This window comes from Eleutherodactylus coqui, chromosome 2 (genome assembly GCF_035609145.1).
Source record: "Eleutherodactylus coqui strain aEleCoq1 chromosome 2, aEleCoq1.hap1, whole genome shotgun sequence".
NCBI lineage: Eukaryota > Metazoa > Chordata > Amphibia > Anura > Eleutherodactylidae > Eleutherodactylus > Eleutherodactylus coqui.
In genome coordinates this window covers 146,367,576-146,383,775 of record NC_089838.1, presented here as the reverse complement: position 1 = coordinate 146,383,775, position 16,200 = coordinate 146,367,576, and the positions used below count along the sequence as shown (strand labels likewise).

Sequence of the window (16,200 nt, the reverse complement as noted above, 5' to 3'; positions counted from 1 at the left end):
AGGGGCTTTGGAGCAAGGATAAAATATACTTTTTGTCAATGATATTACGATCACTAGTACATGGAGTTTTATTCCCTGTACATTACCACAGGTGCCCAACAGGTGTGCTCTCTGATCTCTCCATTGAGCTGCTCCACAGTCTCTCCTTGCTGCTCTGATTGACTACTGTTGTGTCCAACCAGGGGATCACTACAGCTATCGCTACACTATAAGAAGCAGGCCAGCCTTCATGGGACTTATGGCGTGTGGGGGAGTACATTTTAATTTCTCAGTTCCGTTGATCGGAACATCACTGACCACATGCTTTATCTGTGCTCCACGACCCCCTACCTAGTGTTGTCAGCATCAAAACTGCTGTCCCACTCCGTTTAAAAATGTTTTCCAAGATTGATATTGACCTGTCCTCGAAATAGATATCTGATGGGTGGGGTCTACCACTTGGGACTCTTAATGATCAGCTGTTTGAAGAGGATGTGGCGCTCAGTGCCAGTGTTTTTGTAGGCATGTTCATCAGTCACATAGCCTGAGAACACCGCAGTACCATTCCAGTGAATGGGACTGAGCTGCTATGCCAGGCACAAGTGCTATACAGTGTGTGGTGTTGTGCCTGGTAAGCACTGGAGAGGCCGCAGAGCTTGCACAAGTGCCGTGATCACTTTGAACAGCTGATCGTAGGGTTCTCAAGTGGCTGACACACAACGATCTGCTATTGAGGACCTATTCTGAGGGCTGGTCATCCATAAAGTCCTTAAGGTTACATACACACTTCGCTGATTTGCTGTGGAATTTGTTGCAAATTTTGGTGCAGATCTGCAGCTGATTTCACACTTTCAATTAAACTCAAAATGAAGGGGTAAAATCTGCTACAAATCCACACCAGTAACTACAGAAAAATCTGCAGCAAGGCAGTGATTAAATGCCGCCTTACGCACAGATTTCACTGCTGAATCCCGCAGCGGAATCCGTGCGAGCCCGTGGACATGGAGAGGAAAAGACATTTTCTTACCTCTGCGGATCCAGCGCGGGTCTCCTCCGTCGCAGCCGGATCTTCTTTCTTCAGGACGGTGAATGTGTCCGGGCGCATCAGCTGACACGTCTGGCGCATGCGCAGTGCTTTTATTTTATTGAACCTTCTGTTTTCCCACGGATCCGTGGCTCATCCACAGTGACAGCTGCAGGCGGTCTGCGGATCAGACAGCTTCCATTGACTTCAATGGAAGTCGTCTGCGCGGGATCTGGAGGAAAATGGAACATGCTACGGTTTCTTCCCGCATGCTGGGGAAAAAAAACTTGCATGCTTTTTACTATCCTGCAGACGCTAATGCTTCCCTGTGGGTGGCTTGCTTTGTGGATCTTCCACGCGGGTACCACAAATCAAATCTGCCCGTGCACATTGGGCTTTAAAGGGAACCTGTCCTGTACTTGATGCTGCCCGTGCTGAGGACCCTGTGCCCCTCACCCACCCTCTCGATTGACAGCCTTTTAGCTATTACACTGCATACTGAGAAAGCTGCCATTCATGGAGGGATCTTTGTTCATGATATATTGGGAGCATTATTGGATAGGGAAGTACATTAGGAAAGATACTCATTGTGGAGGGAAAGTTAATGAGATGCAAGGGATATTTGTGGTGCTGCTCTGTGAGGCCGTTAAGCTAAGAAACAATGCTGTTATTTTTCTTATAGGAAATACTATGGTGAGAAAATTGGAATTTATTTTGCTTGGCTTGGCTTCTACACGCGAATGTTGCTGCTGGCAGGAATAGTTGGACTTTGCTGTTTCTTATATGGTTATAAATCTCAGGATTCCTGCACCTGGAGGTAAGACTGTTTGGATTTATGATGGAATTAGGCATCCATCCCAATGTGCAAGCTTTGTGTGATTACAAACCTATACATGTTTGCCACAGATGGCAAATCATTAGTCTTTTCCTTCTCCGAAAGAGATCTTATTGTATAAGCGGTGAACATGACCGTGTGCGAAGAGACTGCATTCACTAATAATACTGTATTATGTATGAAAACCGTTGAAAGAAAGCAATAGCTTAACATAGCAGCTTTTATTTTTCCAGTCCAACCTTAGACATTTAAAATGGTAATATGAGGACTTAGATAACCAATGGATGTCAGGCTGGGGCAGGGCTGCAAGCGTGAATATGTGCTTACGCTGACTTTTTTCCACTGGCCTTCATACTAATATTGTTTGTTGTTTTTTTTTTTTTTCTTCTGAATAATTCTAACTCTGCACTTTTTTGAAGACATTAATGTTGACTAGAGATGAGCGAGCGTACTCATCCGAGCTTGATGCTCGTTAGGGTATTAGGGTACTCGAGATGCTCGTTACTCGAGACGAGCACCACGCGGTACTCGTCTCGCTTAAACGAGCACTGACCATTGAATTCAATGGAGCCGGCAATACAGCCGGCTCCATTGAAAGCAATGGGCTGCCGGCGAGCGCGGGAGGAATTTTCGGGAAGGGCTTAAATATATAAGCCCTTCCCTGCAATTCATCCAGAAATGTGTAAAAATAAAAAAAAAAAATACTCACCTGGTCCCGGCAGACGGAGTTCAGCGTGGCCGTCGGCAGTCCAGTCTGATTGGTCCCGCTGAGCCAATGTGAGGCAGCAGTCACTCACCCATTCATAAATTCATGAATGGGGGGTGTGAGTGAGATCTGCCTCTGATTGGTCAGGCTGTGACCAATCAGAGGCAGCTCATTCAGCAGGCGGGATTTTAAATCCCTGGCTGCTGAATACTACTCACAGCTGTTCAGAGCAGTTCAGGAGGACTGCCGCCGGCCGCGCTGAACTCCGTCTGCCGGGACCAGGTGAGTATATATATTTTTTCATTTTTACACATTTCTGGATGAATTGCAGGGAAGGGCTTATATAGTTAAGCCCTTCCCGACAATTCATCCCGCGATCGCCGGCAGCCCATTGCTTTCAATGGGCTAACATCGTTCTTCTCTGCCACAGCTGTTACAGCTGTGGCAGAGGAGAACGATCTTTATGCTGACAGTGCAGGGGGGTCTCACTCTTTCCACTATTGTGGCTTAATAGTGGGACCTGGGAACTTGAGATGCAGCCCAACATGTAGCCCCTCGCCTGCCCTATCCGTTTCTGTGTCGTTCCCATCACTTTCTTGAATTTCCCAGGTTTTCACAAATGAAAACCTTAGCGAGCATCGGTGATATACAAAAATGCTCGAGTCGCCCATTGACTTCAATGGGGTTCGTTACTCGAAACGAACTCTCGAGCATCACTGAAAGTTCGACTCGAGTAACGAGCATTTTGGTGCTCGCTCATCTCTAATGTTGACTACTATCTCTACTCTTTCTGATAAATTATTAAATTAGCATTTTAATAGCAATTAAACCAGAGCATAATTACAAGCCCCCTTTCTGCTTACGATTTGAATCACTATGGCACCTACTTTGCTTCAATTCTTGCAAGTCGTATAATCTAGATTTATCACTATTCTACTGAAAAAGGTATTCCTATTATAGAATGTTTATGGTGCAGCACCAGGATAAGCAGTATGCTTATCTATGGGGATCTCATTCCTAAATCTGCATTCAAGGATCAAAATGTAAAGGTGCTGTAGCCCCTTCACTCGAAGGCCACTCTCACACATGGCATTATCTGTACTGTGCATGTGCGCTGGTAGGTACATCTGCAGCACAGATGAAAAGAATCCGGACAGGTACGCAGGAGTCCCTAGCTGGGCATAGGGTCAGATTCCGCTGGGGAATAACGCATACGGAATCCGACCTGGCCATGTGCATTAGACCTTGAGTTTAGATGCAGTAGACATTTATTTAACTTTTTTAGTAGGGAAGTTAAAGGATTTTTTTCATTGCCTTTTCCTTGTCCAGATCTATCTATCTAGAGTACACTCTTTGTCAAAAAAAAAATCAAGCAACTAGATGGAGTTGTCATTTTGCTGGAACTCTGCATGCAGTTACATCTCAGGCAGATATGCAAATGATTAGAGTTGTGGCGTGATTAAATAAAAGGTCTGCCCACCTGTGGCCCTAAAAGTAATTCCACCCTTAGCATTTAAAAAGGCTCTCAGAGGCTACTTGTGTGTAGTGGAACTCTTATTCTGCCTGTGTAGACCTTGGTGACCATTAAATGACTACAACGCAATCAAAGATCTTTCACCCAAATAAGAGTTTGAGAGGGGGTGTATTATTGGAATGTGGGAAACTGCATGGTCGTATCATCTGTGACATTGTGACCAGACTACTAGGAGATGTTGGGACCAGTAGATGCATGAGGGCAAGCACACAAGGCGACCGGGCTCGGACGCACCAACAGACTACCAGTAGAGAGTATCGTCTGATCATCCAACAAGCACGAGCAGCTTCAACTGTTCCGCTGTCCACTATCCATAGACAGGTGGCACCATTGTTACAGGCCACTGTGTTTCTTGGAACCATTTCCAAGTGCTTGGCTAAAGAACATTTGGTCTTACAGTGCCCATTATGGGTATTTGACACCCACCCACTGTCTCCTTTGTTTGCAGTGGTGTTGTGCATGACTAAACTGGACTGCTACAGAGTGAAACCAGGTTGTCTTCAGCGACGAATCCAGATTTAGTTTGGGCACTAATGATGGCTTTGTTCGTGTCTGGAAACCTAGAGGTGAGCACCTGAATCGGCACACTGCCCCCACTGCTGGAGTGATGGTCGTGGGGGCCATTGCATGTGACAGTCACAGCTAATAGTGGTAGGAGGTACAATGACAGCTCAGTGATATGGTCAGGAGATCCTGTTGCTTCTCATGGAGGAGCTTCCAAGAGGCATTTTCCAGCAGGATATTGCTCGCCCACACACAAGGGTGTCACAGAAATGCCTCCACAGCATTGCCACACTTCCATGGAATGCTTGGTTGCCAGATTTATTGCCAATAAAGGTTTGCCAACTTTAACAGCCTACGAGTTTGCACGATCTAGAGGGTCAGTTACAGTAAATGTTAACCGATATGCCGCAGGATACCACCCCTTCCTAATGCTGGCATGGGTATATGTCGGGGATGGCAGTTATTTGACTAGGATTAGCTGATCGGACCGAGCCCCCCTAATGGGGTTTGTACCTATTCTGGGTCATAAACGTTAAGTGTGGTGGTGTTTGCCATCTCACATTTCATAGTGCAACAATTTTCCCATTTGGAGTTGTCATTTTTTTTTAAGGTTCTCACCCTTAGGCTGCCTTCACACTTGCAAGAAAATAGCAGATTGTTTGTGGGATGCAAGAGTAAGTGAAAATGCAGAATTATGAAACCAATGATTTTCTACTGTTTCATTCCCATATGTGATGTTTTTACTCATGCGATGTGGAGTGAGAAAAAAAAAATCGCAGCATGACTTATGTTTCTGCATTTTTGGTTATCATCTCCCATGTTTCCTTATGGAGTCTCCTTTTATGGATGTATATCCTCTTCAGCAATGAGTGCTGGTTTTGTCTTGGGTGCAATGATAGCCGAAGATTGCTCTGGAGACCATGTAGACAACACCGTGAAGATGCCTTCAGAAGGGAACGGTACATCCTTCCTATTTCCGGGAATACGGTTTGGGGTGGCAAAATGTAGCTGATCAAACAGACCCCCCCCCCCCCTAATGAGGTTTGTACTTTTCTGGGTCATAAAAGGCGAGCCTGCACTGGGCTCACGTGGTTTATCACATTCACGAACAGTCCACCACCAGTGGCTGATGGTGCTTATGTTATTTTACAGGTTCTACTGGTGTTCTATATCTATATTAGCTTAATTTGTATTGGCTGCTGATGAACTTCTTTTTATGAAGGGAAACGCGTTGAGCAGATATTATTAGGGCTAACAGTGCAGATTTATCAGCACAGGCACTAGCAGTGGTTTGCCTCAGCCAGAGAGCAAAGACTATCATTGTGCATCGTTGGTAATAGTTGAGAACCTACTGAGTGTATGCTGTATTGTGAACAAATGCTACTGAGTGCCCTCTGATCTGAAGCAAGGGCAGATACTACCACAGCTAACAGTACAGATTTATCAGCCCAGGCACTAGCAGTGCTTCACTTGAGCTAGAGAGCAAAGACTATTAGTGTGCATCGTTAGTATAAGGCGGGAACCTACTGAGTGTGCTGTGGTGTAAGCAAATGCTACCGAGAGTGCGCTCTAATGTAAAACAAGTATCAATATGTTACATACTATCAATAGTAAACTTTATATATCTACTACACTGTATATTGATATTACAGCCTGAGAAATGCAGTGGGAAGTCCTCGTTATAGGCTATCACTCGTGGCCAAGCATGACTGCCTTCTAAGTATGGGGTCTTTGCAGTGGGTCCATAGGTGACTATGGAGATCTATTCTTGATTCGTAGATTCTTTTGCAGTGGGGATATTGGTTTCCAAGTGGAAGATGGTCCAGACAAAGGCTGGCTTGACATGCTTTCCTCTTGGTACATTTCTCCCTTTCGCCCTCGATTCGTGCCTCTTCGAAATTCACAGCACTGTTGGTAATGGCTGATCCCCAAATTGAGCTCTCAAGGGCCGGGCTTCCTAGTTCTCTGTCTATGCCACAGTTTTTTTAAAGTTAGCTTTAAGACCATCTTTAAATCTCGTTTGCTGTCCACCAACATTCCGTTTTCTGTTCTTGGGTCAAAAGTATAGTAATTGCTTTGGGAGACGGTGATCGGGGATTCGCACAATATGGCCAGTTCAGCTAAGTTGATGGCGAAGGATCATTGCTTCAGTGCTGGTACTTTTTGCTTCTTCCAGAACATTGACATTTGTCCACCTGTCTTCCCAAGAGGCTTGCAGGGTTTTTCGAAGGCAACACTGATGGAATAATGCCAGAAGTTGAGTGACGTTTGTAGACTGTCCACGTTTCGCAGGCATATAACAGGATGGGAAGGACAATAGCTTTATAAACCAGCATCTTTGTATGCTTACGAATATCCCGATCCTCAGACACTCTGCTTCATTAAAAAAAAAAACTGCACTCCCAGAGCTAAGATGGTAATGTATTCTGGCTTCAATGTTAGCTTTTGTGGAGAAGTGACTGCCAAGGTAGCGGAAATGGTCAACCTTTTCCAACGTTGCACCATTAAGCTGTATTTCTGGCATTGCAGAAGGATTAGTTGGTGCCGGCTGATAGAGCACTTTTGTTTTCTCGATGTTCAGTGAGAGGCCAAGCTTTTCATATGCTTCTGCAAAGATGTTTAAAGTGGCTTGTAGGTCGTCTTCTGAATGAGCACAGACTACGTTATCAGCATATTGGAGTTCTATAACAAACGTTGTTGTGACCTTGGTTTTGGCTTTTAGTCTGTTAAGGTTAAATAGTTTGCCATCTGTCCGATTTAGATGATTTCCGCCCCAGTGGGAAGCTTCCCATCAACAAAGTGCAGTATTGTAGCTATAAAGATAGAAAATAAGGTTGGGGCTATAACACAACCCTGTTCGACCCCTGACTCCACCTTAATTGGGTCACTTTGGGAGCCATTGCTGTTCAAGACTGTTGCTATCATGGAGGAGCTGCAGGATGTTCACGAATTTATTAGGGCATCTAATTTTTGGGAAGATGGTCAAGAGCATTGCGATTCACTGTGTCGAATGCCTTTGCGACGCCAATAAAGGCCAAACAGTGGGAATTACCCAGAACCTGACTAAGGAACTTTAATGAGGACAGTGTATTTTTGAGAGTCCCAGTCACCTGTTATATATCACTATCAAGTAGCAGATTGAGTTCAATACTTCGATGAGAACTCTTCAAATTTTGTGGAGCAGATGCCCACATGCTATGGAGTCCTAACTATGTGGGATGTGTTTGTGTGTCACCTTTAATCTTTAACATTACAATTACACATATAAAGTTTCATTTGGCTCCGACAACTCCTCCTAGGTGCTTGATTTTATTTGACAATGAGGGTATGTCTAGTGTAATGGTCCAACCTGAATCTGTAAAACAGTAGAAACCACCTTTCACAGATTACACTATTGTATACACATATTAAGCAGCACATTTGCGATCTTTACTTTTATTTCAGCAAAGAAGTCTGTGACCCTAACATTGGAGGAAACATTATTATGTGCCCACAGTGTGACAAGGAGTGCACGTACTGGTACCTGAATATCACCTGTGAATCATCGAAGGTAATGTGCTGGAATACCTAGGACATGGGTTCTACATAGTGATGGACGTGGTGCAGAATTATCCATCCTTGTTAAGGCTGGATTCAGACGAACGTATATCGGCTGGGTTTTCACGCAGAGCCGATATACATCGTCTCTCTCTGCAGGGGGGGGGAAGCTGGAAGAGCCAGGAGCAGGAACTGAGCTCCCGCCCCCTCTCTGCCTCCTCTCCGCCCCTCTGCACTATTTGCAATGAGTAACTTAGCCCTGCCCCGTCCTGCCTCCTTTCATTGCAAATAGTGCAGAGGGGCAGAGAGGGGGTGGAGAGGAGGCAGAGAGGGGGCGGGAGCTCCGTTCCTGCTCCTGGCTTTTCCAGCCTCCTCCCCCTGCAGACAAGGACACCATATATCTGCTCGGCATGAAAACCGAGCCGATATACGGTCGTCTGAATCCACCCCAAGTGTGGTGATGTTTGCTCAGTCTTAGTCTGCCAATGACCACTTTCTGGTAACTTGTAGAAGGCATACAGTAAAATTCCTTTCATTTCACATTTCATAGTGCAAGAATTTCCCCATTTGGATTTGTCCTTTTTTTTTTTTTAAGGTTGTCACCCTTAGGCTGCCTTCACACTTGTGTGAAAATTGCAGATTTTTTGTGGGATGCAAGAGTAAGTGAAAATTCAGAATTATGAAACCAATGATTTTTAGCCGTTTCATTCCCATTTGTGATGTTTTCACTCATGCGATGTGGAGTGAAAAAAAATCGCAGCATGACCTATCTTTCTGCGTTTTTTGTTTTTATCATCTCCCATGTTTCCCTATGGAGTCTCCTTTTTATGGAGGTCTATCCTCTTCAGCAATGAGTGCTGGTTCTGTCTTGGGTGCAATGATAGCCGAAGATTGGTTTGAAGACCATGTAGATAACACCATGAATAGGCCTTCAGAAGGGAACGGCACATCCTTCCTACTCCCTGGAATATGGTTTGGGGTGGCATAATGTAGCTGGACACTCTAGTCTTCATTCCAGGTACACTAACACCTCAGTATTATGATTTGGTTGTGGAACCAAAGGTCCAGACATTTCTCAAAGTCTGAGGAGCCCTTTTTTAACACAATGCCAAGCCACATGTTGCTCATACAACTGTGAGCCGCCTGTATGGCCTAAATGTGCTGCCATGGCTTGCATCGTCTCCTAACTTGTCTCCCATCAAGCCCATCTGGGACATCATTGGTCAGCAATTGCAAAAGGAGCTGCCAGCAGCGCATCTTGATGATTTGCATGCCCAGGTGCATTTAGCATGGCAGGACATTCATCAGACAGCCATTAATAAACTCATTGATAGCATGCCAAGGTGTGTAAGTGCATGTATTTCTGCACATGGTTCTCCTACTGAATAAATCAAAATATTTTTAAATATTTTGTTTCAATCTTTTCATTATTTGCATATCATTAACATCTATGAATTTTGTGATTTCCATAATTACACGACTTTTCCGTCTTGGTGTTGCAATTTCAATGTTGAGTGTATATTTCATTTTATATGACCAAAGAATAATCCTCAAGATTTTTTATCTACAACCTTTCTATTTCCTTAAATGCTGAATTAAAGGAATTTTACAGCTACAAACACAAGTTATGTAATCGTATAATCATGCAAATAAAAAACATAACTAAATTGTAACGTTCAGCCACAGCTATATACATTCCAGTTTTTGCACTTGCTACAAAGTATAAAAGTAGCCATATACATTAGATGGAAGTAGTTTTGGAGGTTCAAGAACTGTTGAATGATTGTCTGAATGATCATTACGCCGACACAGCCATACACATTTTAGTCCATACTGGCTGTTACGCTGTGCGATCTGTATATACATGTTCAGTCATACAGGACAAAGGACTAGCGATCTTTCACTGTAGAATGTTCCCTCACAGAATGATCGTTCTTGTAATGGTTGACTCTGACCATATGGAGGCAACTATCAGACAAAAATGTTAGCCCCGTCCACCTTTTTGCCAGACAATGACTTTCATAGTTGGCTGAAATGATTAGTTGTATTTCTTTCTACGGATGAGGGCTTTGGTTCAAATCGTCCATTTCAACCATCTTTAGACAAATGTATATGACCACCTTTTAGACTAGTGAATTATTTGGGGTAAAAGTAAAACTTGCAAACCTAAGTGCTATTTTGGCACCCTAGATATCCTACAGAAAGTTCCATGTTAATTTAAGCTGCACCATCTGTAAATAAACAGCGGCCATAATTCGGCCAATAATTAATGTTGTTATATATTTTTTTTTGCAGAAACTTTGTATATTTGACAGTTTTGGAACCCTTGTGTTTGCAGTGTTCATGGGAATATGGGGTAAGGTTCTTCTACTTCATATACTGTTATAGTAATCGTACATGTCTTTATACAACAGCTAGAAATGTTGATCTTAATTTAAAGGGGTTGTCCCACCAGCTGATCACTGCAGATATAGCCTTTTTAGTTTCCAGTAAGCTGTCATTCTCATTGGAATCTCTGTGCGCTGGCTTTTTTTTTTTTTTTTTTGCTGCAGGGGAAATATACAATGTCCATTCAAATTGTAACACATGGCTACATCAAGTCTGCTAGACCAGGAGCCAATCTATGTAGAAACTCTCCAGTTTGGCTTATAAAAGGGTATTGAACATTCAAATGTTTTGTCTATATGACAACCCCTTTTAAACAAGTTACTTTCCAGTATTTTCCTGGCTTTTTTTGACCATTGAAATCATGTGAGCAAATTTTGTGATATTTAAATGTTGTCCAGAAGGGCTCTAGCGTTCTATCCAGTTCTTTCACTTTTTTATTTAAGGTGAGAGAACGTGTTCATGCAGAGCAGTGGGTCATTTGGAAGTGAGACACCTATGAATTGGGGAAAATGCTTTGGACCAGAAGTCAGCAGGGCATAAAGGCTTCTGAACAGTTAGCAGTTGAAAGCGTTTGATTTAAAGTGGCTGTTGTGGCATGAACCACTTCTCTAACTAGACGCACCCTCTACATTATATGCATTAATGGCCTAAAGGTGATGATCGCTCAGAATTCATCAGAAACCGTTTTGAGCAATCATTTTGCATAGCTTCTAATGGGCTAAATCAGCCCTTTAGTACTTTATTGCATGTGTTTAGAGAACAGCGGGTGGTCTGTTCTCTAAATACACCACTATTGTTCTCCTGTGGGACAGCGGCTGTTAACAGCACTGCCCTCGGAGAACAGATGGCTTTTAAGCGATAATCGTTGAGTGTAAAAGGGTCGTAAGACACTTCTGCTTTGCTTGACCAGTGCTGCGCATGTTAGCTGAGCAGCATGTAGCGTCTTATGGCCCTTTTTACACTAGCCAATAAATCGTTCTGATTCTCCCCTCTAGCGAGAATCTGAACGATTGTCATTTAGTCTAAATGCATGCACCAACTTAACGAATTCATTCGCAAGAATTCATTTGCTGCTTGTTTGTTCGTTCAATTTCTGCATGCATAAAACTGAACAATGAGTCAGCCTGTATAAACATGCAGTCGTTTATTTTTGAACGACTGCTTGTTTACTGGAAGTGAGGCGGGTGGGCTGCAGCGATCCCCGTCCAACTTCGCCTCCATTCACTCAGCAATGCTCATTCCTGTGTAAAAGTATAGGAATGATCATCTATCGGACAACCTGTTGGGCATCTGCACCGTGTAAAAGAACCCTTGGACTACCGATGCATACTATTGCACAGTACGCATCAAGCAGTCAAAATTAAAATGACCCTCTGGTGCTGGACGAACAAAAATGGTCAAACTACTTCTTTCTACTTAAAAGCATGAGTATAATGTGTATGTAAAAAGGACAGAAGAAGGGAATAGATGGTAGAGGGGTGGAGTTGGAATTTTGTGGGGTACATTTGGTGACTCAGGGGTGTTAATATCATACAAATGTACCTTCTCCCCCACCACATTTCACCTCAAATTTGCCTGGAAGAATAAAATCTACCTAGCCAGGACAAGGCTTTACGGTTTCAACATGCCAAGTTTTTTTTGTTTTTTGTTTTTTGTTTTTTTTATATGATGGGAAAGTATCAAATTTTGAAGTTGTGAATATAAACAGTCTGTAGCGCTAACAACTCCCAGGTGAATGTTACATTGAGAGCAGCAGTTTTGTATATTGATTTTATAGTTGAAATGGTAAATCCAATACTTGATGATTACCATAAGAGATTGCAGATTAATAAGTGGCAGAGAAGAAACATAAATAAGGAGACTATCTGCAAAAGCAGAGTATTTGAAATGCAGCCCTGACTGTGATCACATCTGTTTTTTCTGATATTCATAAAATACATTTTGGGAACTTTTGCAGAGCTTTGTCTGCGTGTATAACACTGCACTTTTCATGTTTTAACAGTTACTTTGTTCCTCGAGTTTTGGAAGCGCCGACAAGCAGAGCTCGAATATGAGTGGGACACAGTTGAGTTTTTAGAGCAGGAAGAACAGCCACTTCCAGAGTATGAAGCAAAATGTACCCATGTGGTTGTGAATCCCATCACTCAGGTATGTTGTGTTCTGATGTAACGTTAGAGCTATACTGTCAGTAGACTTAATATCTTTCTCATTCCTCTGTTTGCAGCAAGAAGAACATGTTCCTTATACGGCATTTGGAAAGTGTCTGAGGATGGCTGTCTGTACCAGTGCAGTGTTATTCTGGGTAATGTGGTTCATTTACAGATTTCTGACTTGTCTAGTATGAAAATGGTTTAAAAAAAGTTAAGAAAATAAAAAAAATTTAAAATCCCACATCTGTGACAATCCATACAATAAATTGAACATACTATTTATCCTTTTAAAAGTTTTTTAAAAATGGATGCAAAATACTTATTTTCTTCATTTTGCCTGCCATAAAATGCAATAAAAATGATCAAAAAATTTGTATGTACCTCAAAATGGTACCAATAAAAACTACAGCTTGTCACACAAAATGCAAGCTCTCACAGAGCTCTGTCCATGGAAAAATAAAGTTATAGGACTTTGAATGCAGCGATACAGAAAATTTTTTTCTCCAAAAAAGGGTGTTGTGGTAAAGTGGCAAAACCTAAAACAAAAGAATTTTGGTATTGTCATAATCATACCCACCCGCAGCAAAAATGTATTGTCATTTATGCTGCATGAGTAACATTGTAAACAAAAACAATGACAGAATTGATGGGTTGTTTTTTTTTTTCTTTCCCCGTTTTAAAAACAGTTTTACAATAGTCTATGTACCCCAAAATTATGCCAATAAAACTACAGTTTGCCACGCAAAAAACAAGCCCTTGTATGGCCATGTCAACAGAAAAATAAAGTTATGGCTTTTGAAAAGTGGAGATGAAAATCCCCGAAAGCTCATTGCGTCCTTAAAGGGGTTGTCCCGAGGCAGCAAGTGGGTCTATACACTTCTGCATGGCCATATTAATGCACTTTGTAATGTACATTGTGCATTAATTATGAGCCATACAGAAGTTAGAAAAAGTTTTATACTTACCTGCTCCGTTGCTGGCGTCCTCGTCTCCATGGTGCCGACTAATTTTCGCCCTCCGATGGCCAAATTAGCCGCGCTTGCGCAGTCCGGGTCTTCTCCTCTTCTCTATGGGGCTCCGAGTAGCTCCGTGTAGCTCCGCCCCGTCACGTGCCGATTCCAGCCAATCAGGAGGCTGGAATCGGCAATGGACCGCACAGAAGCCCTGCGGTCCATGAAGACAGAGGATCCCGGCGGCCATCTTCAGCAGGTGAGTATGAAGACGCCGGACCGCCGGGATTCAGGTAAGCGCTGTGCGGGTGGTTTTTTTTAACCCCTGCATCGGGGTTGTCTCGCGCCGAACGGGGGGGGGGGTTTAAAAAAAAAAAACCCGTTTCGGCGCGGGACATCTCCTTTAAGGCCCATTTAGACGGGACGAATGTCGGGCAACCTATGCCTGACACTCGTCCTCGCACATACTCGCTCTCGTGCTGCTGCACGGGAACTAGTATTGCTGGCTCACAGCAGGAAGGCTGCAGCTGATTTCGCTCCTTCCTCTCCCCCACCCCACTCCATTGACTTAGCATAGTGGCTGTTCATTACTGAACAGCTGCTATTTACACTGAACGATTATCATTCAGCTCATCATGCATCGTTTATGTAGCATAAACGATGAGCTGATTGTTCAGTGTAAATAGCAGCCATTCAATATTGAACAGCTACTGTGCTAGATGCTCTGTGAGCGAGCAAGCGATACGGGAGCGAGTGTATGTGTAGATGAGTGTCGGACATCGTTTGCCCGACATTCGTCCTGCCTAAATGGGCCATTATGCCCAAAATAGGCTGTGTCCTTAAGGGGTTAAAAGCACAATAGTCCTGATAATATGGTTCATTAATATGCCTATAAATGTTTCTAGAATTCTGGACTTTCTCTAGTTTAATAGCATTACAGTCAGCTTCCTATCCTGAAATAGGTGTTTATGCATAACAAATGAACATAAAAGGCCACTAAACCTGAAGCCTATTTCAAGACCTAGGAAATAAATCTGTAACTGGAGGCTGGAGGCTAATCGGGATCCATTCAAATCTGGGCATCACTATATATTAAACAGCACCAGGCCTGTTGTGGCAGCAGAATAACAAAATGCTCAGAATACAATTAGTGAAATAATTGGTCCTCTCAGATAGTATTCCCATGTAAGGTGTGTGTCTTCTCAGAATCTGTGGTTTTAGGTTCTCTTCTCCCCTCTAAAGTTGTTATCATTGTTTCTTCATTTTCAGATTCTGCTGATAGTTGCATCAGTAGTTGGGATTATTGTATATCGACTTTCTGTCTTCTTGGTGTTTTCTGCAACGCTGCCAAGGCACATTAATGGAACAGAAGCAATTCAGAAGTACTTAACTCCACAGACTGCTACCACCGTCACTGCATCCATCATCAGCTTCATCATCATCATGCTGCTGAACATGATCTATGAAAAGGTGGCAGTAATGATTACAGACTTTGGTAAGACTTACAGCTCTGGCTGGTAAACGGTTTCTCTGTCAGATGAAGTAAAATAAACCATCGTAGTGCAAAGGTGACATAAAGGAGTTGTGAATGCATGAAGTCCGCCCTCTCTAACCCCGTTGTGATCAGCTGTCTTTGTTGTAAAAAAAACCTGTATCTTCTGTTCTTTCCCCCTGCAGTGTATTACCAATGTTTTCCTGATTATAAGACACTGTCTCATATAAATGTTTGCCTTAAAAGACTCTGTGTTATTTTGGGGGTTGTCTAATAATACTTACCTAGCAGCCAGCGTTGGGGTCCCTCGCACTGGTCTCCGTTGTTGCTGCAGGCTTCCATGTCCTCCTGCACGCCGACAGAGCAGTTCTTCCTGGTAGTGAGGCTTGAATACCCCACCCAGCAAGCTAATGCTCTGATTGGTTAATCGAGTGCCACATCATCCAATGAGAGTCGGCGCTCGATTAACCAATCACAGCCATTCAATGATTCAAAAATCGCTCCAAAACAATGGTAACGAAAACTGCAACTCATCCCACAAAAACAAGCCCCAACAAAGCTCTGTAGATAGAAAAATAAAGTTATGTGTTTTTCCATTTTACTCCACTTATAAATGTTTTTCAGTACATTATATGGTGCATTAAATAGTACGTTTCCCTAAAAATCAAGCCCTCAGACAGCTATGTCGATGTCAAAATAAAAGTTAGGATTTTTTTTCCCTAAAGGAAGGAGAAAAAAGATGGACACATTAATAAAAGGTTGAACTAAACAAACAGATTGATATTGGAAATATACTTTACCAAGTATTTTGCTCGTTTTACAAACAGAAATTTTTGAAAAATGCAATTTTTTCCAAATTTTTATTTTGTTTTTTAAAAGGTGTGTTCAGCCAAAATGTCAAACCTGCTTTAATGGGATAAAAAGATCCTTTCTGGACACCACATTTTGTAAGCTGCCTTCTACTTCTGATCTATATGGTTAGGTAATGAGGATTATTCCCATAGATGAGGCATGCACCCATGCTATTCACACGTTTGGAGTGCTGTTCAACTTTCTTTATGAATGCGTTATCAATAGTATATTAGCGAGGGTCTGCTGCCG

The 16,200-nt window shown here is 42.8% G+C and overlaps 1 protein-coding gene across 1 annotated transcript in view; it reads left to right on the top strand.

The window, feature by feature from the left end:
• The window catches only part of ANO6 (anoctamin 6), a 78,255-nt gene that overhangs the window by 45,934 nt on the left and 16,121 nt on the right, over positions 1 to 16,200 (top strand). Inside the window, exons 8-13 of the mRNA XM_066591717.1 lie at positions 1,686 to 1,820; positions 8,027 to 8,132; positions 10,415 to 10,475; positions 12,510 to 12,655; positions 12,732 to 12,809; positions 14,877 to 15,102. Of these exons, the coding sequence (XP_066447814.1) occupies positions 1,686 to 1,820; positions 8,027 to 8,132; positions 10,415 to 10,475; positions 12,510 to 12,655; positions 12,732 to 12,809; positions 14,877 to 15,102 (752 nt within the window). The remainder of the gene's footprint in view (positions 1 to 1,685; positions 1,821 to 8,026; positions 8,133 to 10,414; positions 10,476 to 12,509; positions 12,656 to 12,731; positions 12,810 to 14,876; positions 15,103 to 16,200) is intronic.